We start from the raw sequence: 22,705 nt of genomic DNA, 5'->3' as shown, positions 1-22,705 counted from the left end.
ACAACATTTTGAAATATGTTCAAATAGAAAACCATTATTTGAAATTGCAATAATATTTTACAATATTACGCCTTTACTGTATTAAAAAAAAAAAAAAACAAGCCTTGGTACACATAAGAGATCTTTTTCAAGATCATTAAAAAACGCTTCACTTTTAAACTTATATAGTTATATATTGGAGAGCTTTTAAAAGGTGAAATATGTTTATATTTTTCTCTGTCTGCTGCCTCTAACTTCATGAAGTCCTGAAATAGAGCCTGATGTGACTTTGAGTCCAGGTCACAAGTTTTTTTTTTTTTTTTTCTTCTTTCTGGATTTTGATGATGAACTATTGGATGCTTTCCTTGAGTTCATCATCCACTCACAATAGCTTCAGATCCTTCAGGCTGCTGTAACCTGCCGTGCACAATGAATTTGCCAGGCATGCCAATGATTTAAAGAAGTCATCTTCCCATTTCTTTTCTCTTCCTGTAGCTATGAGGGGCTGGAAAAGAAGCTGAAGGAGGTTTTCACAGAGAGGACAGGAATTTTACGACAACTCTCCAAAACATCAAAGGAGCTGGACAGCATAAAGGGGAACCTGCAGGTAAGACCCTTCCCTTCCTCCATTGGGCTGGCCATGTGATGGTGGGAAAGTTAAAGTGATTTATGTTCTTTTGAATGTTTAAATAATCCATAGTGCATATTTGTTATATAATTTAATGCTTGCACCTTACTCCAAGGTTTTGCACTAGCTGGAATATTATTTATGGTATTTCTGTCACTCAGATCTTAGTCTGCTCTTAACAGATTCTGCTTTGCTCTTATGTTTTGTTGACATTTTTACTTTATGGCATTTTCAGAAGTATACTTCAAATAAAATTTAATTATTTAGGGCAGAAGTTATTTTATTTTTAGTTTTTCGAATTTCTTTTGCAAATTTTAAATTAATATATAAATTCAATAAATACAACTACAGTATCTTGTTTCTAGTAAGTAAAATGTAACACCTTACAATAAGATATATTTTTTTTACATTTACAAGTGAACAACATTTTTTTTATTTTATTTTTTTTCTATATTTGTGGAAAAAAAAGGTTGGTCTAATGTGTTTGTTTGACTTTGTATGATTTGTAGTTTTTCGGTCTGAAAGAATTGATCTCAGCCTGAATTTTGAAGAGATAGTTCACCTAAAAATGAAAAGTCTGTCTGTCATTTAATCACCCTCATGTAATTCCAAACATATATGACTTACTTTCTTCTGTGGAACATAAAAGAAGATATTTCTTGTGGCTCAATATTTTTATTCATACAATGGAAGATTGGTGACTGTTTGGTTATCAACATTCTTCAAAATATCCTATCCTTTTGTGTTCCACAGAAGAAAGAAAGTCACCTGTAATTGGTAAATTATAACAGAGTTTTAATTTTTAGGTGAATTATCCCTTTAAGCATGAACCTCACTGAGCATGCATACTGTAATCAGTTGCTCTGAAATATTCACATCCTACAAATAAGGCCTGTTTCATGTACTTTGCAATGTTTGTTACTCAAGTAGATGGATAAACTCGCTGGCTGAACTAACCGTTGCAAATAAAAGCACCCTATTACATGCGATTTTCGTGAGTGAACTCCAAAATCCTTATGAGTACAATAATCTGTTGGATTTTGTACTGTGAATGTAAGAAACCACTAAACCAATACACAAAACACATAGTGGTATTTACAGTACAGTAGAATACAACCAATAATTAGCCAAGCAACTATAAAAAACAAAAGTACATTAGTAAACCTGGCAAGTGGACCTGCTAAGTGAGGCTGGCACATATGGAAACAGATTAGCCACAAAGAGAATGCATTATTCCAGGCATCTGAGCCAGTCACTCAAATACTTGATTGCCTTTTCCAATGGCAGTCAACCAAGCACTGGTGTCTGAGAATAACCATACACTCCAAATGCATTCAATCTAATTCATAGAGCGATTTATTGTTCTGCTGGAGTGCTTGGAGCGTTAATGGATATGGTCAATAATGGCGTAAATAAAACTGACAGAAATAGTTTAAAAGAGCTTTTTTTTCTCAAAAATACATCTATCAATGAAATGGGTCATCACGATTTTAATGCAGTTGTGTTTCTGGATGATCTGTCCATTGAAATTCAATTGGTCACTCTGTGAATTCTCTCCTACAATTCCTCCATGAGAATGCATAGTAATGGCCAAATAAGTTTAATGGTTCTGTTAGGACGTTATGTGCCGGCTGTAGTTGGATATGCAAGAGTAGCAGAACCTCAGGGGCCCGACTGCTGGACTGCAGCCGGAGACACCCTGGCCCTACGCCGAGCTTCTAGATCCCTTGAGTTCAAGTCTGAAATCTCCAGTGGATTTTGTTGTAAAAAAATGATCAACTATGACCTTTTTAGCATGATCAATTATGTATATGTGACCGATTAACCTTTTTGTAGAGCAGATTTACTGTCCATACTGTTTATTTTTATAATAAGATCTCCCCAGAGTACTGCTCATCATCATTAAACTTTGCCTGATGGAGCCTGTAGTCTTGGCAGGGGTTTGTGGGTTTGTGCCGGCACATTCCTGCCAGCTTGGCCTGAATAGACACTGCAATGCCAATCTCAATACAACTCAACAGCTGCACAGATGGTCTTCCCCTGACTAAGCTTTGCTGCTGTTATTCACTGGAAACACAGAAGAGTCTGAGCGGGAAAGCGACAAAGCAACAGTAATGGCCAATACGTGTCACATCTGAAAGTGTCCTGAAGTCAAGTGATGTGCTGTTGTTTTAAGTGCTGCTACATATCTGAAATTCTGTAATGTAATTATGTGGGATAATAGCTGCTAAACCTGGGGTTAAAGATGCTGTATGTAATTTCTTGAGAGTACAATTAGGAAACATACTAAGTTCACGTACAACCCGAATTCCGGAAATGTTGGGACGTTTTTTTAAATTTGAATAAAATGAAAACTAAAGACTTTCAAATCACATGAGCCAATATTTTATTCACATTAGAGCATGGAGAACATAACAAATGTTTAAACTGATAAATTTTACACTTTTATCCACTAAATAGGCTCATTTCAAATTTGATGCCTGCACCCACCTACAGATGTGTGATAGGAGTTCTGCTGAAATGATTTTATAATATATACCCTCAGTTTCACAAAGAAGGCTTAAGCAAGTCTGATGATGCAAGTCTGATTAAAAATGACCCCTGATTAAAATGCAAGTCTGAGCTGTTTCAACTGAAAGAAACCTGCACTGACTTATCTTAAAACACATCCGTGCCTTTGTTATGTATCTATCTTTAGAAGCACACCAGTAATGATTTTTCTAAGGCATGTTTATAAAAATGACTTAAATGTCCTTTGAACAATGGCCGAATCCTGACTTAGTCTTAACCCTGTCTGATTTTTAGGCCTGTTAGAGTTAATGTTAATATTGATTACAGGATTTAACAATATCTTTCTTTTTATATTGGCAGTCTTGCTTTTTAACAGTAAGAAAACAAATCTGCTCATAGTTGACTGAAAAAAATGCTAAATAGTACTAACAGTTGATTTTGTCTTCCTTGTGACGTATACATCCAGTAATATTTTTGTGTATCTAATAAATGATTCTGTAATTCATCATACGTATAATATGTTATTAACCAACATAGCCCATTACTTCCCATTGACTGATAAAAAATTTATATATTTAATGAAAAAAATGAATGCTCATAAACATCAGAATTCTTCAATGTACAATTCTAGAAATGATCTGAATGAGAAAGGTTTAATATATTTTTCTTTCAAGGTTTTGCATTCCATTATTCATAGTTTATGCTGATTGAAGAAAATGGAAATGAGGCTATAATGAGAATTAGTCAGATTTCCTCTCTCTGATCTCGCTGATGTTTCTCTAAGGAGGGAAACAGATGCTTTGGAACTGCCCCGCCAAAGCAGCATTCTCAAGACTTTACTGGTCTTTTCAGACTGTAAAAATCAGCATTATAGAAGGTGGTCATACCTTTACAGATGAACAGATCTGACAGTGTCAGCTTCATCTGCCATGTTGAATCCAAAAATAAACAGCTCACACACTCACACACAAATATACAATATTATAAAGCAAAAAATCACAACCACTCTTTTTTCTTCTTCTCTACAGTCTCTTAAGAATGACGATGCTGTTCCCAAGAAAGATGTTCAGAGGATCCTGGAGCTCAGTCACAAGCAAAGGTAAAGATTTTTTTGTTAGTTTTTTTCTCCTCTGGACAATTTTTTGCACTCTCTCCACAGCTCCTCTCGAAGCAACTCTCCGTGTCATTAACTCTCAGCCATTGATCGGACCCATAGTACAAATTAATTACTTATGAAGATGCAATTCTAAGAAAGATTGACATTTAGAAGCATGACCAGCAAACTGAAGCAGGCATATTTAGACACAATTTAAAAAAATATTTCAGACAAAGGACTGAATCTAAACAGGGAGTATAAATGCAAATAAGTAAATAAGGGAACTAAACAGGAACAGCTGATCAGAATTAACTGAGTAACCAAGGAGACTAACTAGGAATTCAAGCAGGCAAACACAATATAATACAAATATAAATATTTATAGTTCATGTCAAATCACATTTTATTACCATGTACGCTACATGTTGGGCTTGGTAAGATTTTTTCTTCCAAAAACAGTAATACTGTGAAATATTATTCTATTTTTACAGCCATTGCCTCAGTCTTCAGGGGCCGTATTCACAAAACATTACATCTTATCACTAAGAGCTCTCCTAAGAGTTTCCTCTTATAAACCTATTGGCTGAGACCAACTTAATACTAGAAAACTTAAATTAAGATAAAGGATGCCACATTCATATCAAGATTTTAAAATGTAGGCTAAATGTCACTGAACAAGTACGTTTATCTAATTTCCAGCCTCTTACATGTCTGCCTTTCATAAACAATTAGCAGATGAGATGTGTATATACTGTGCACAATATTTTAATTAACAGACTAGAATAATCATGTTGTGCAAATGTAAAACAAAACAAAACTCGACACAAGAACAGCTGTTATTTCTTGCCTAACTTGTGCATTAAAGTTAAAGAGACATTATCATTAAAGGCTTCTAAAATGTTTGCCGACTATATTTGGTCTTAGTGGCTTAGGGGTCCTCTTGAATACTTCTAATTTCACAGATTTAGGAGCTGGTTTTAGTGCTAAAATGCTTCGTGTAATACTTTGTGAGTGCTAAAATTGGGACTAACTCAATTTTTTTTTTTTTTTTTTTAAAGGGTGCTACGTTTAGCCTTAAGATGTTTTGTGAACATGGCCCCAGCATGATCCTTCAGAAATCATTCTAAAACACTGATTTGGTGCTCAAGAAACTTTTCATATTATGAATGTTAAAAACTCTTTTAAAAACTTTTTTTTTTTGGTTTATATACTGTATATACATTGATTCTTTGATTAATGGAAAGTTAAAAAGAACAGCATTTATTTGACAATTTCAATTTTGTCAATTTTTATAAATGTAATGCTTGCTGAAATAACAACAACAACTATAATATTAATAATAATAAAACAAATTATTAACACTAAACTTTTGAATGGTAGTGTAAATGTGCAACCTTGAGCCCTAATTATTGACTTAATTTAAATGTATTACTTAATTTGTATCATTTTCAAATGAGCAGCACCGGAAAATAAGAGAAAAATAAACCTCTAATATAGTGCATTTTCATTTTTAAAAAGTTTGGCAACAAGTATCTCAGCCCATGTGGTGTTTCAGTCAACTTTAGATGAAATGAACTGTGAAGGAAACAGTGCTCTGAGAGACTCTTTAATGAATTACTCATTCTCACACACCAACATCAGTAATTAGAGACTGTTAGCAACTGCTTACATGTGTACGGCTGTAGACAGATGCTCTGCCATTTGTCGTATACATCTAAGGCTCTCTCGGCGACTGCTATTTCCCAGTTTCAAGAGCAACAGGGTTCTTTAACACAGCTTTTATGGCCGTCTCAGTTTAAATCAGATTAAATTGTCATGGGTTTTCAGTGATATAAAACTTCAGGGCTCTCAAGTCAAGAACAATCGTGGTGGCATCATGGCAACAGAATGGATCCATCAGGGTTCAACCATGTTGGCTGAGGAGAGTTAGTGACAGAATTCAATTTCCCCCGGTGTCAGGTGTGCGTAATGGCTTCTATTTTTAACCCCAATCAACAGTAGACAGATATTGAAATTCAGGGCAGATGTGCTGAAGTTTCTGACCTTCACTCTCTTGATTAAAATGACAATTTAAGCACCTGGTAGAAAAAGAAATGGGCAAACCATCCCATGGACATTTGTGATTACACAAGTCAGGAGAATTACAATGGATGCTGTGTTTCACCTGCAAGTTGGCACACGGTGATCTTTCTCCAGACTTAGTACAGCATAGAGTGAGTCCAAAAATCTGAGATCACACTGAAAATCTGGGATTCAAAATCTAATATAACCTTGCAAATAAACAAAGTTTTAGGATTTTTAATGAATAATAAATATTTCCAGCATAATACAAACAAAACATGCATATACATACAATTAACTGCAGTGTCCAGCTGAAATGAACAGTAAAATGACAACGTTTATTCTTCACACAAATGGCAAATACAAGAGCAGGTTATTAACAAAGACTTAGGCCCAATTCTATTTTATACCCCTACACACAACAGAGTGTCAAGGGGTAGGGGTGAAAATATTCCCCTAAGAAATGAGACACCACTACTATTACGTTACACGTGATCATACGTCATCTAGCTGCTACAATACACACACATACAGGTGTGCTTGTGTGCATTAGAGCCTTATCGTTCTAATAATGTGCTGCTCAACCTCAATACCACGACTGAGGTGAGACCCTTGAGCAAGGCACCGAACCGGGCGCCGCAGCAATGGCTGCCCACTGCTCCGGGTGTATGTTCACTACTGTGTGTACACTTGGATGGGTTAAATGCAGAGCACAACTTCAGAGTATGGGTCACACACCACTTCCCTTTCCCCTTTCCTTACTGACACACACACATATCGGAGATCACGCAACTCACAAATCCAGAAGCAAAGAAACTGTTCAACGCTGCCCGTGGTTTTTAGCCCGTGGCCCTTCCCTTACCGCTACCCCTCCAACCAAAAGAGAATCGAGACAACCATAGGAGTAAGGGATAGAAATGGGATTGTGCCTTTTTTTCCAGCAGTTATTTGCACCATACTTCTGACCATAAAACACTTTTACCTTAATGTATCATTTGTAAATTAAGATATTTTGACATTAGCATGATATGACCAGCTCCATATGTATGGCTTTTTGGATGTAGTAAACTTGCTCATTAGCTCACCTGGTATACAGCACAGCACTTGCGATGCTGAAAACTTGTTTATGAGTCCTTTGAAACTCAAGTCACGGCACTTGATGAAAGAGCTCAAAGACTCGTAGAAGGAAGCTAAAACTGACATTGTTGCTTCAGCCAGCATAATAAACATCGTTAGATTTATATTTGTGTGTTTTGGATAAAGCCAAACACATTTTTAGCGCCACTAATGGGAAATTTCACTTTTAAGTGTGCTGTGAAACATGCAAGAACTAAAATAATCATTTTAATCAAAGGTCATTGAATCACTATCCTTCACTATGGGATGTCACATGCCAAATTCTCCATCAGTTTGTTTACTAGGCGATATATCCATAATCAATTTAGACAATATAAACAGTCAGTTACTCCTGGTAGCGCTAGCTATCACCAAGAAAACTATCCTCATGAACTGGAAATCAAGAAAATCCGTACATATTGCATCCTGGAAAAATCTACTAATTTATTATATCTCAATGGAAAATCTATCCAGTTCATCTCATAATAGAGTAGAATTACATCCCGTCTGGTCATCTCTAATTACCCTCCAGCAGTCATAAATCAGACCAATCACAGCAACACATCTCCACCTAAACTACTATTTGAGCTCAATTTGAATATTAATCTTTGAGTTTTGGGAAGGGGTGGAGGACAACATCGATAAGAGAACACTGCTGAGAAAGGGTTTAAGAAAAGGTTAACCTACTTACATGTATGTAGTATATTTTTTTATTTGTTTTATTTTTTATATAAAAAAATATAAAACAAGGGTGTGACATGGACTGGGGAGTTAAGTTCTGATATGTCTTAGCCACGGTGGGATCGGAGGCACCCCAATTATTAAACATTTATTAATTTACAATTCACTACTAATATTATTAATATCATTATTTTTACTTGACCTCTTCATTGTCCTCCACCCTATCCCAGTTTTGACAAATCATTATTATTATTATTATTATCATTATGATTAATATTATTATGGTTATTATTGTTGCTAATAACATTTGTTGTCTCTATTATTATTATTATTATTATTTGTCTTTTTTTTTTCTTTTTTTTACACTACTTATATCTTTTATCAGTCTATTATGATACTATTTCAGTTGTATGCTTCCTTCCCTAACCCTAGACACTATGACACACGCACACACACACACACACACACACACGCACATTCTCACAAACATATGAATGCAAATACAGTTAATCGGAACGGACTTGTAATGTTGGTCATCAGTATATATATGTTTGTTTGTCCAAGTGTTTCTACATTTTGGCACATGTAAATATTGTCACCTTCTAAACTTAGTGTTTTTGTTGTTTGTTTGTTTTTTCTTATATGTTATATGTTTGGTTCTGTATTTGTACATGTAAACATTCTTTACTTGCATAATAAAAATAAATAAATAAATAAAATAATAATTTAGCAGAAATTGTGCCATGGGCCTGGGTTGAACATTTTGATTTCAGATTCTTCACTATTTCTAGCAAAAGGGGTTAAACACAGAAAAACTTTGGAATTCTGTTCATTTAAATTCTGCTTTTCATTAGAATTGTTGTCATAATCATGTAAAGCACTGGTAGTCTCAGACATCTGGATCCCACTTTATATCAGAATATTTCTTTTATAATTCACATGCTGATATAAATGAGTCATTTGACAAGCAAGAATAAGTATGGCTCTTATGTCTCATTAAACTAAAAATAAACTTTAAAATGAGGCTGCAAGCAGCAATTAATAAAATCCAGTGGGCATAAAAAGACATCATAAAGTAGATGAAAGAGAAAAGGCCTTGTCCTAAATGGTGCACTTGATACGGGCTTGAAGTTGTGTGACATTCACATGTCTGTGTCTGTTAAATCTGTTTAGGCTGTCCTTTTTTGTCATTTTATGGTTACAAGGGTCCTCATGAGTACACCTCTTGTGGCTAAGATGCAGTGGCCTTTTGTGACAAGCTTACATTTTGATTTCTAGATCCATCAACTCCAATCTTATTAAATTTTGTAAACATATGAAAGTAATTTCCAAAGATGGCATGTCAGAAATCAACTGGATGATTTGTCAACTGGATTTGATCAACTGGATGAGCCGTTCTCAAGAAGGATTTAGCCTCTGGTTTTGCCTGAAATGTCAAATACTGAAAAAATATCTTAATTGTGGAACTTGGTGGTCCTTGAGGCAAATTTGTTTCCTATAAGGAGAGTGACTCTCATGTGAAATATTAAGTCTTGAGCGCAAACGGTGTAGTGGGGCTGATGTTATGAATATTGCAAATTTATCCACTAGTTGCTAGGCAACCATACATCCCATCCATCCTAAAATTACAGAGAATGCAATTAGCCAGGACCCCTCATGCATGCAAAGTTTGGTGAGTTTTCACCATAGGGACAAAAAGTTTGTTTATAACAAGCTTACCCCCTCATCCTTGCTTATTTATCTTCAATTATTTAATTAGTCTGTTTATTTCAAGAATGTTTGAATGACCAAATACAATTTTTGCTTGTTTCTTTTTCTTCTGAGCATTTAGTGAGCAACAACTCCAAGATTATAGTGAACTGTCTATTAGAAAATGTAGTACATTTTAGTTTTAAACAATGCAGTGCAGCTGATTAGATTTTAGTCTTCAATCATTTATCATTCTAAAGAACAAAACTGCTAGTGTACAGTGTGTGGGCAAACCCTGCATAATATGATAGGGCGTATTAATTTACATATTTGTCATGGGCCTTTATTTATAGACATTGTTCAGTGATTTGTAATCAGTTTTGGTTGATGAATTTTTGTATGTATTCATCTTCAGAAATTGCATTATATGTCTTTTAGAATGTTAATAGCAGACATGTAAGATAAAAGTAGGCCGTTGTGATCACTATTCCCCTGTGCACTCTTATTCACTGTTTTCCATTTGTTTTCTCTCTCTCTCTCTCTCTCTGTCTCTCTCTCTCTCTCATTCACAGGGATGAGATGAAGTCACTCCAAGCAGCTCTGCAGAAACAACTGGATGATGCGGCTGAACGTGCAGAGAAACAGCAGGCCACCGTGAGACCCTTTACACTGATGTGTTAAACTGTATAAATACAGTCCAGTCAAACTACTAACCACATAAGCTTGGCCTTTGGGGACTGTCTCAAAATGCTAATGATAATGGCCTATAGCATTTTGCCACTCATTTGTTTACTCACAAAATCATTGGTTTTATTTGTCCATGGGTGATTCTTCGGTTACACTCTTAAAAATAAATGTTCAACAGGGGTTTTCACAGTGATGCCGTAGAAGAACCATTTTAGCTTCCCCAAGGAACCATTCAACAAATAGTACTTAAAAGGACCTTTTTAAAAATCTAAAGAATCTTTTTCCACCATTAAAAAATCCTTTGTGGAATGGAAAGGTTCCATGAAGGTTAAATATTTTTTCTTGGAACCATCATTGCCTTTAAAGAAGCATTTTTTTTTAAGTGTAGGGACACTTTTGAATGCTTAAAAATCTTCAAAGAAAAGGATGCTTCTCTGCTCTTTTTCAAAACCCACAAATTGTACATAAAAGTTAATTGAAAATAGGATTGAAAGTTTTAAAAATGTACTTTTAAACAATTTCAAAGTATAAATTTATTTTAAAGAGAAAGCTAAAAAGTACAGGTTCTTGACAAGACAAATACTGGCAAATTAATATTTCAACACCCTTAAAATGAGGGAAAAGAAATTAAAGAGTAACAAAAACGTTTTACCCTTTAAAACTAGAATGAGACAAATTAGACAAAAAATAATATTTTTCTTTGAAACTATTGGTCAGTACAGAAAGAGGGTCATCTGGGTTTGTTATTGCTGCATTGAAGCACAATTGGACTAAATATCATGACTTCTTCATTTTGAATGTTTCATTCATTCTGCTGTGTCACCACTGCACCCTCTTTACGTACACCTGTCTAAACTAATTACCAGGAAAACACAGGGATCTTCATTAAAGTCACTGCATTGACATGGAGGGGCCAGAGAGAGTCTCTTCTATTTTAGGCATTTACCTTTAGGTCTGGAAGAGTTATGTTACAGTAATTATGGAAAACTGTAGGAAGCACCTTGCTGACTCTGGAGGAGATACACAATTATCTGCATGCAACTTTTCTTGTTTTATCTCTGTGTGTGGCTGTGCGCAGTACTGCGGGGGATAGAGGCACAGGGGCTCGTGTTTGGAATGAAAATGAATCACTAGGAATTAGCATTTCACCAGCTCTGGCCATTCTTTCCATTCTGTGAACAGTTCACCACCAATTGACACCAATTACAGATAGCAAAGCCGATTCACAACCCCAGATATATTCACAAGCTGCAACAATGTGGCCGTTCAGTCCGGGGGAATGTTAACATTTTACACTGCTGTTGAAATGGCCCAACGAGCTGTGACCTTTTGTTTGCCTGTAAGTGTCTTTTTACGACAACCTTTACATTATCTAGCTATTATGTTGAGCTGTTAGCATTATCCTGAGACCAAACTGTTTTGGTAAGACGAATAAAGTCCATATCAGCTTATTAAAATTGCATATTCAGAACTCATGCACTAGAGAGAGTTTTAGCTTAAAGGAAAAGATCATCTTAAAATTAAAAATCTGTCATTATTTATTCTTTCATGTTTTGCAGAAGAAAGTCAATGACATGAGGCTTCAAAATATATTTTGAAAAATCTGTTAGTGTTTTTTGGTCCATACAATGACTGATTTTATAAATAACTTCTTTAATGAATATATCACCCAAAAATGAAAACAATCAGAAACGTGAGATATTTTGTCAATACAGTAAAAATCTGAATCAGAATCAGAATGAGCTTTATTGGCCAAGTATGTTTACACATACGAGGAATTTGTTAGTGACAGAAGCTCCACAGTGCAACAGAGAGACAGCAACAGGACAGGACACAGATAATAAAGAATAATATAAATATCCAAATAGGCAATGTACAAAACAGCAAAAACACAATATATAATATAGACAATTATGTATGTACATGTCGGATATGTGCAAATTTGAAATGAAAAAATTAGATAAATAAAAAAGTAAGCAAGTGTGGTGAATAAATAATAGAGTTGTGTGTTCTGCATTTTATTGTCAAGTGTTTATGAGATGGATTGCCTGAGGGAAGAAACTGTTTCTGTGTCTGGTCATTCTGGTGTTCAGAGCTCTGTAGTGTCGACCAGACGGTAACTGTTCAAAGGGGGAGTGTGCTGGATGTGAGGGGTCCAGAGTGATTTTACCAGCCCTTTTGCTGACTCTGGATGAGTACAGTTCTTGAAGAGTGGGGAGGGTTGTACCAATGATTCGCTCAGCAGGCCGGACTACTCTCCGTAGTCTTCTGAGGTCAGATTTGGTAGCTGAACTGAACCAGACAGTTATTGAAGTGCAGAGGATGGATTCAATGATGGCAGAGTAGAACTGTTTCAGCAGCTCCTGTGGCAGGTTGAACTTCCTCAGCTGGCGAAAGAAGTACAATCTCTGCTGGGCCTTTTTCACAATAGAGTCAATGTGGTTGTCCCACTTCAGGTCCTGAGAGATGGTGGTGACCAGGAATCTGAATGACTCCACTGTTTTTACAGTGCTGTTCATGATGGTGAGTGGGGGGAGGGTTGTGAATTTACCAAGCTTTACTGACTGCTGTCTGTCTGTCAGGAAGCTGTTGATCCATTGACAGATGGAGGTGGGGACGGAGAGCTGTGTCAGTTTATTCTGAAGGGTGTTCGTGATGATGGTGTTAAAAGCGAAGCTGAAGTCCACAACATGTCAGCGAGTTTCTGTAAAGTTGTGCTCATGTGTGCTTGCGGTGGAATGTAGACACTCACGAGAATGAAGGAGCAGAACTCACACGGCGAATAGAACGGCTTGCAGTTAATGAAGAGCGTTTCTAGATCTGAACAGCACATCTTCTTTAACACAGTTACATCTGTACACCACCTCTCATTGATGTAAAAGCACGTCCCGCCACCGTGTGATTTTCCCCGTTGATTCCGTGTCCCGATCTGCTCTGATGAGCTGGAAATTAGGCAGATGTAGTATGCTGTCCGGTATGTCGCCATTTAGCCCAGTTTCCGTGAAACACAGAGCAGCAGAGTTAGAAGAATCCTTGTTTGTCTGGGAGAGCAGAAGGAGTTTGTCTGTTTTGTTGGGTAGAGAGCGGAGATTCGCCAGATGGATGCTAGGCAACGGCATTTGAAATCCGCGCTGAAGCGTTTGACCAGAGCTACGGCTCCGCCAAATACAATGTCCAGCAAAAGGTCAGAATAGTCAAAATCCGGTAAAATATTTTGTGGTGTGTTCTGCCGAATGTTCAGCAGGTCATTCCTGGTAAAACTGATCGTATTTGAGTAACAAAAAACAGGAAAAACAAACAAAAACAGTACAAACACTGAAGAGCAATGCACAATAGCTGCCATCTGCGGCGCCATCTTAGATCGAATAATGGTAACTGAAACTGTTTGGTTACTTTTGTGTTCCACAGAAGAAATTCATACAGGTTTTCAAAGGCATGAGATTGATTAAATTACAACAGAATTTATGGTCACACTTTATTTTAAGGGCCAATTCTCGCCATTAAGAAACCATGACCTTTGCCACAATAAACTCCTAATTTGATGCTTATGAATAGTTAATAAGGTAGTTGTTAGGTTTAGATATTGGGTTGGGATGTAGAATATGTTCGTGCAGAATATGTGCTTTATCAGTATTAATAAACAGCCAATATGTTAATAATAGGCATGCTAATAAGCAATTAGCTAATAATGAGAATTGGTCCCTATAATAAAGTGTTACTGAATTTTAATTTATGGGTGAAGTCTTATTTCAAATTAATTTAGAAACTCAAATGAAATTAATCATGAACCTGAATCTGATATAAAACCTTTGACTTCTTTGACAAATCAAAACATGCTTAGTCAAGACATTCCATAAATTTACTCAGATTGCATATGATTCACAGACAAAGCCACGTGAAACTAGGAAATAAGGAACAAGACATCATTCTATTGTAATCCAAAAAACCAAGATTGCAAAAAATATCTATGCAGTGCATCAATACGTGAGCTTGTGGACTGAATTCAATTAAAGGTCTAATCGGAATAAATACACCCGCAGGTACACTGCTGCCGTATTGTCTGGAACTGCACACAGCTGCTCGACCTCAGTATTTAGATGTGTTGTTATTTTTCCACAGTGTCTGCCATGGCTGGAGGCTGGAGAGAGAGAATGAGAGTTGAGGTAGTTTGACATTCAGGGCTGAGCTGGGTGAATAAGGAATAAGGAGCAATAGTGGAACGTTCTATTTGATTGGAGCTGCGGTTCACCCTCAGGGCTGTAAACACTTCTGATACTATTTTGGTTGTTTGTACCACGCTCTGGATTGTTTTGGGAAACCTTCGCTTTCACATTTGTATTCCATATAGGCTCGTGTTGAAATATTTCTATATAGTTCTCTTTTCATTTGAGTTCAATTCACCAGGGGTAACACATGATTGAGGTTTTCATGAATTTACATTGCAATCATACACAGCAAATGTACAGTAAGATCTGATCTCCCCTTGCTATTCAAGTGCATTCTTTCTGTAATATTTTAATCCGTAAACCCCCAAATCAAGCCTGTAAAACAAATAACAAATACAATGAATATAATACAGCTCATAATCTAATAATCTGAATTACAAAGATAATGGTGCAGTTATATTTCTGTACATTACTGTGCAAAATTTTGGTGTCAGTAAAGTTTTTTTTTAAGCAATTAATACTTTTATTCATCAAAGATGCATTAAATTGATTCTTTCATTCTTTTGAGCTTTGTTGAATAGATTAAAACAAAAACGGTTATTTAGATTTAAAACAGTTATTTTAATTTGTAATAATATTACACACATATTACTGTTTTTACAGTTTTTGTAGACTTCAAAAACATTATCAAATTTTGCCAACCCCAAATTTTTGAGCAGTGGTGTATATTTAACAGCATACGTCATTCTTCCTTAAATTAGATCATCATGCACAATTTATGATGCTTTTTTATGTACAAAATGCTTCTGGGGCTTTAATATGCAAAATTTTCCCCCTTTACCACACAGATAAAGTTCTTAAAGATGGAGATGGAAAAGAAGACAAAAATCATCAAAGACCTTCAGCAAGAGGTACTGAACACTTTTTTTTAGGAAGTATTATTAATGTATTAATTCTGGATACATGCAATAATTCCTCAGAACATCAAAGAAATATACTTTCTTAATTTTTAATAGTATCATTTACAGGATATGTGAGATTAAATGCGAAATAAAATAAAACAATGTTAAATGCTTTCATTCATCAAAGAAGGGAACAATCACCAGCCACAGCAGTTTCTTTTTGCCAACGGCTGGTTGTAAATTAATGGAGAAAATATAATAATAAAAAAAAAAAAAATCTCAATAGAGATTTATGTTCTAACATATGCTGTGTTATTCAAGGTAAAGTCTACAGTGGAATGGCCTTTAGTTGAACATAAAATGGAAACTGTGTCCCCTAGTTTCCAACTGAAGTCAAGACGTAGCTGATGACAGCATAATAACTATTTAATTTGTTAAAGTACTGGTTGTATCACTTACCGTGGCAGAGTGAATTTAGCTTATCACTCAATTTAGCTTTATAGTTTTACTAAATAGGGAATGAAAAGGGAGTGCAAGATTTAAAGTGATGGTTCACCCAAAAATGGAAATTCGGTCATCATTTACTCACCCTTATGTCGATCCAAACCTATACGATAACAACTGGACACCGTTGTCTTTCATTGTATAGACTAAAAAATCCTTTTAAGTTCCATATGTCATACAAGTTTGGAACAATATGAGGCTGAATAAATGATGACAGAAGTCTCATCTTTGGGTGAACCGTCTCTTTAAGGCTATACGTTTTTTCATAGTTGTTGTTTAAGTTTACCCTATCTGCTTGGGTGGATCCTTGTGTCATTGCAGTCTGCAGCAGGGCAGCCAAATTTCACTTTTAATGACAGCTGCCAGTTTTTCTTACAGACTTGAGCACTCGTTGTTCTTCATAGAGGGGTAGAAATGCAAGTGTGTGGATTTGATACTCAGCCAATTCCACCTCATTGAATCGTATTGCAATGCTATTCTGCTTCATTACCTCAAACACTCTTTCACTTGCTCTCAGAACGTCCCTTCCTTCCTTTCTCCATTCCTATTCTTTCTCTTTCACACACAGTCACTTTAATGTAACACCTCTCTGGCCCACCAGCTATTATATATTCCCCAGTCAATTTGTTGGTGTGGGCCACTCTGACTCGTTACACAGCAGGTGTTGTAATTACAATAAAAGTAGAAAAGAGCCTGTTGAACTTTCAGTGTTAATTTAATGACGGAAGCGATGAACATATGGTATGAAAAGCAAGTGTTCTGCTAAGATAATGACTTTGCCATTTTTAGTTATTTAGAAATTTTCTATCAAATGTCACTTAGCAGAAGTGAATGAACTGCGTTTTTGCTCCCCACATGAATGAATTCTATAATTTGGTGCAATTCAGTGAAAACTGCACTTGGTTTTACAGATGCAGTGAACTATTGGGATTTTGCGATCACATGAATTGATTCAGCCAGACCACATTTTACTTGTGGTAGTGTGTAATTTTCTCCCATTTTTGCAATTTTTCTGTCAAAAAATACGAATTTAAAGGGGAAAAGAGCAATATTAGCTAATCAACACTCTGAAAGTTGTGTTCTGTCTCGCACTCTATACAAAGACTTCACTGCCACTTCAATTTTAAGCAATGATAGCACAGCGGCAAAATTCATGTTAGCGGTTAAGACTTGGGACAAATAAAACTTCAGCATCCAACATTGTCTCTTTGTGTCCTCTCCAGTTACTCATGTTCATTTGGAATGACCCTATAAAAGGTGTCCCGTTCCTGCAGTGCCCTTCAAAATGCAATTTAAAATGTTCCCTTGATCTTCACATAAATATCACACAGAAACGCTAAGACTAAGTTGTCTAGTCACTCTCATTTACTGACTTCATTAGATAGTAGCGATAACGTCAGTAAGTCTGTATATGTCTGTAAATTACTGTTCAAAAGTTTGGGTTATGTAAGATTAATGTTTAATGTTTTTGAAAGAAGTCTCTTATATTGACCATGGCATTTATATATAAAAAATAAAGTGAGAAAAAACAGTAATATTGTGTAGTTTATTCATTCAGTTTAAATATATTTGAAAATGTGATTTATTCCTATGATGGCAAAGCTAAATATTCAGAAGCCATTATTTCAGCAATCATTTGAATATGCTGATTTGGTGCTCCAGAAATATTTCTTCTTATTATCAATGTTGAAAACAGTTGCTCTGTTTAAGATTGTTGTGGAAACTGTGATTCTTTTTTTTTCTTTCAGGAAAATAAAGTTAAAAGTAATAGCCTTTATTTATAATAGAAATATTTTAGAACAATGTAATGTTCACTTTTCATCAATTTTATGTGTCCTTTGCTGAATTAAATACATTAATAATAAACAATTACAAAATGAAAAAGCTTACTCACCCCAAACTCTTTAATGGTATTCAATGAGAGGTGTCGGTAACTAATGCAGATTTTGAAGATGTATGGCATGCATAGAAAAAAAAATTACTTATGTAAATTTAATCTCTCAAGAAAATTATTACCAGAACTCTCCGAACCTAATTGCCCATTTGTGTTAATGACTGAAAAGGTTTTGTTAACATGATCACTCTGTGGACACTGTTTTTTATTTATGCTGAAAACAGTATCATACTCTGTTACTATCGTAACCTCTGTTCCCTGAGATATGGGAACAAGTACTGCGTCGTAAGACACTTGTATGGGAAAACTCTATTTTTCCTCTTCAACTGAAGCCTTTTCAATCACGCAGTGAAACTGCACGTCCATTGGTTCGTGCAGTGCTATAAAATCGAACCAATGGCTCGGCGGCAGCGATGACCAAGCCTATGGCTATGCAGCCCGCCATAGCCCGCCAAAATGGGCGGGGCCTCTGGCTATATAAGTGGGCTCTTCGCCGCCACATCTCAGATTTCTTCAAATGAAGCGACTGAGGCGTGCAGCTAATAGCACGGCCAGGAACGCAGTACTCATTCCCATATCTCAGGGAACCAAGGTTACGATAGTAACCGAGTACGTTCCCTGTCGATATTCCACTCATACTGCGTCGTAAGACGCTTGTATGGGAACCAGTACAATAACGCCATGCTATGATAGGGAACGACTCAAAACCATAACTCACGTGGGAGAAGACCCATATATAATATGGCCATCCAAGAGAGGGAGGGAATTGAGCAATGTTGGTCAAGTGAAACCCTAAGACTGCTTAACTAGCCGGAGGTGGCGAACTAAGCAGAAAGGACTCTGGCCTGGAAGGCGGGGACGTCCAGGTTGTAAAACCTCATACATGTGGACGGCGAGGACCAGCCGGCCGCCTCACAAATTTCCGAAATGGACACCCCACTGGACCATGCCCAGGAAGAGGCGATGCCTCTGGTGGAATGGGCTCTGACTCCAATGGGGCACTGCAAGCCCAAGGAGGAGTATGCTAGGGTGATAGCTTCCACTAACCACCTGGAAATTCTTTGATTCGTAATAGGGCGACCTTTAGCGTGGTTACCGAAGCTGACAAAAAGCTGTTCCGACCTCCTGTATGAGACGGAATGCTCGATGTATACCCTGAGGGCCCTGATGGGGCAGAGCAGGGACAATTCCTGGTCATCCGTCAAGGGGGCCAGCGCAGAAAGTGCTATGACCTGGGCTCTGAACGGAGTGGAGAGCACCTTAGATATATAACCCAGCCTTGGTTTCAGGACGACCTTGGAGACGTTGGCCCGAATTCCAGGCAAGCAGGGTTGACAGAAAGGGCCTGTAGGTCTTCTACTCGCTTAACCGACGCCAGTGCTAACAGCAGGGCGGTTTTAAACGAGAGCGATCTCAGGCTCGCGGATTGCATTGGTTCAAACGGGGGGCCTCTCAAGGCCCTTAGCACGGTTGGTAAGTCCCAAGGTGGAACTGTACGAGGGCATGGAGGGAGGGTCATTTTCCTGGCGCCTCATTTAAACTGGACCACCGCACTATTTTTGCCCACCGATCGACCAGCAACAGGGGCATGAAAACCCGCTACGGAATCCTCTCTCTGTGGTGATGGCGAGGCACGCGGGCACTGAGCCGACATGAGGCCACTCAAAACCTCTGCCCCGCTGTTTCTTCCTCGCAGGTCCCTGGGAGGAAGAGGAAGGGAGGGCTGGGAAATGCGAGCAGAAAGGTGCAGGGGTCCAATCCGGCTGCTGAGACGTTTCAACGGCGAAGTCGGCGTCGGCAAAGAGTCAGCGAGGAAGAATCTTCGTCGCTGAAGAGAAGAAATCTGAGATGCGGCGGCGAAGCGGCCACTTATATAGCAGAGGCCCCGCCCATTTTGGCAGGCTATGGCGGGCTGCATAGCCATAGGCTCACTCATCGTCACCGCTGAGCCATTGGTTCGATTTTATAGCACTGCAATGGACGTGCAGTTTCACTGCGTGATTGAAAAGGCTTCAGTTGAAGAGGAAAAATTTTTTTTTTTTCCATACAAGCGTCTTACGACACAGTACGAGTGGAATATCAACAGGGAAAATATACAGGCTATTTCATCATTGTTGTCTTAATATTTCGATGCATACTGCATATTCAGTTATTATGCACTAAAATAATTACAGGTAATTGTGCTTTTATTGTCACTAACACTAATTGCATGATTGTTGATGGGTTTTCACTGCAAAACAACACCAAAAATACCACAAGTAGCATCGCAACTTTAGAAAAAAAGCCTCTGGAAATTCAGTCCTTTTTTGGGTCCACAATTATCAGTAAAAAGTCCTGCGAAATCCTGGTGGGTCTGAAACTGCGTGACATTGCCACTAAAAGCATGTACATTTGCATCTGAGAGCAACAAAGAGACAAAGTGAGAAATTGAGGCAGAGAAAGAGAGAGATAATGAGAGAAAAAATAAAAGCAAAAGGACACGAACAGAGAAAAAGAAAAAAGAGGAGGTGGAGAAAAGCACTAGATTAAACTCAGCACCACCATCATCTCTGTATTGATTCTTAATCTACCATCATCTATTTCCATAAAGACATCCACTGCAGGTTATTACAGAAATGAGGCATATACTCCTGGGTCACCTTGAGCTTCAATAAGCTTGTGAGGGAACTGTCAAAATGAGCTCAATGGAAACAGTTGAAGCATTGCTTTTGTCTGCAGGGACAGGGGTACCATTAAATTGAGTGTATTTACCTAGATAAAACAAGACGTCGGGGCTTGTTTCATGCTTGATGTTACAAAGCCGTCGGTACAGTATATCTCTATTTATTGCATTTTCTTGTCTTGCAGAATAAAAGCCTGAAGAACAAACTTCTGTCTGGAAATAAGCTCTGTGACATACATGCAGAGGAGGTATGTTGCGCAGACTGTTGTGCACTCAAGCACGGTTGAAAATATGTCAGCATTTCTATTCAGACCAAAATAATGTTGCTCCTAGCAGAAGCATTATGCATATTCACACCTATTCACATGCCACCCTCAGATTTTTGAGTTTGAAAGCACAAATAATTACAAAATTATGTTTAATGATTATTTACAAAAGGTTTTCTCTTACACTTTGGTGAAGAAACATTTTTTTATTGTTATTCAGAAATTGCTAGAAAATTTTACAATAATTACAAAGAAACTGCAAGTAACACGCTGAATTAAACAAACATTTGAAGTAGAAAGACTGAAATTGTAATTTATTGCAAATCATACCCAAATAATCTTTTGAAAAATAATAAAGTAATCTTATGCTTGCCAAGGCTGCATTTATTTGATTAATACAGTAAGAACAGTAATATTATTACAGTTTAAAATTACTCCAGTCTTCAGTGTAATAAGTGTCAGAGCCCACTCTGGAGCAGGGAAACGCAGAGGCGAGGAACTTCACAAACTTCTGAACTTTATTGATAACACTGGGCTCACAGGAGACACGGCGCTGACGAGTCGAGATGACGATAATACCGGACAGAGGGGCAGGGAAACACAGGGCTTAAGAACACAAGGAAATCACAGAGGAAGAACCGAAACAGGTGCGGAGAAATTAAACAGGGCTAGGGACTACTTAACTACTGATGACAGGGAACGAGGACAGGAACAGGAAGGCCAAATATAGACACGAGAGGAGGGGGAAACAAGACACAGGACTGACAATATGATTCTTCAGAAATATTTCTAATGTGCTGATTTGGTGTTCAAGAAGCATTATTATAAATGTTGAAAATATTAGTATTTTTTAGATTCCTTGATGAATATGAAGTTTGAAAGAACAAAATTTATTTGAATCAATGAATCTATGCTGCACTTTTAAAACCATTTATTGCATTCTTGCAGAATAAAATTTATGAATTTCTTTAAAAAAAAAAAAGAGAGAGCGATCCGAAACTGTATATATTTAAAAACACATTTTCTAGGTTAGTGCTAGATTCAAGTGCAACTAACTTGATATTACAAACTCAACATTCTACTCATTCCAAGCTAGAAAATTGGCAAGGTAGACAACTAAATGCAAGTGTATTGACAACGTGATATTGCTTCTCTAAGAGGGAGAGAGGAATGTAGTCTCGTTAGTTTTGTGGAGGTGTTGTACACAGACATTGATGCTATAGTGTAAGAGGAGTGTATGTGTTTGTGTGTCTGACTCTGTAAATGTTTACAACTGTGGCAGCAATCCACAGGCGGCAAGCCAAGACAATACCATACCATGGAGTGAGTATTATTGTGCAAGTGTGTATTCCTGGGTGTTGATGTGTTAATGTGTTTGCATCATCGAATGGTCCCTGCAGTCCACTGAAGGGAAGAGTTTTATATTTTCTTGCTCAGTGAAGGTCTCTCCTTTGAATTGGAGCTTTACCCAGCAAGCGTTCACAAAGGAACACTTCGGCGCAGCCACAAAAAGCCTGCTACACAATCTAAAACCAATTTTACTATTTGAATAAGCTAACACACATTCTCTCTTATCTTCATTTTGCAGTCCAAAAGAATCCAAGCCCAACTGAAAGAGCTGAGGTATGGCAAAAAGGATTTAATTTTTAAGGTAAGAACCAAACAAAGAGCTTGTCATTACTGTACCCTTGCATTGTCCGCAGCGGCCTTAGTGCCTCCTTGAAAAGATGATTTTACCTGAGCAGTTTAACCACAGTTCTGAAGCTCAAAGAAGGTCCCATTTGGCTTACTATTGTGTGTTGTCTTGTTACTCGAACCAATATACAAGGTATTTCCAATTCAGTTTACTATGTCAGTCAGTCA

General features: G+C 37.1%; 1 protein-coding gene across 1 annotated transcript in view; it reads left to right on the top strand.

Moving 5' to 3' along the window:
* The window catches only part of LOC306842941 (leucine zipper protein 2-like), a 105,478-nt gene that overhangs the window by 63,115 nt on the left and 19,658 nt on the right, over nucleotides 1–22,705 (top strand). Inside the window, exons 2-7 of the mRNA XM_079374158.1 lie at nucleotides 475–586; nucleotides 4,147–4,217; nucleotides 10,334–10,415; nucleotides 15,463–15,525; nucleotides 20,762–20,824; nucleotides 22,431–22,493. Of these exons, the coding sequence (XP_079230284.1) occupies nucleotides 475–586; nucleotides 4,147–4,217; nucleotides 10,334–10,415; nucleotides 15,463–15,525; nucleotides 20,762–20,824; nucleotides 22,431–22,493 (454 nt within the window). The remainder of the gene's footprint in view (nucleotides 1–474; nucleotides 587–4,146; nucleotides 4,218–10,333; nucleotides 10,416–15,462; nucleotides 15,526–20,761; nucleotides 20,825–22,430; nucleotides 22,494–22,705) is intronic.

This window comes from Barbus barbus (genome assembly GCF_936440315.1).
Source record: "Barbus barbus genome assembly, chromosome: 23".
Lineage (NCBI taxonomy): Eukaryota > Metazoa > Chordata > Actinopteri > Cypriniformes > Cyprinidae > Barbus > Barbus barbus.
This window is presented reverse-complemented; position numbering and strand designations above follow the sequence as displayed.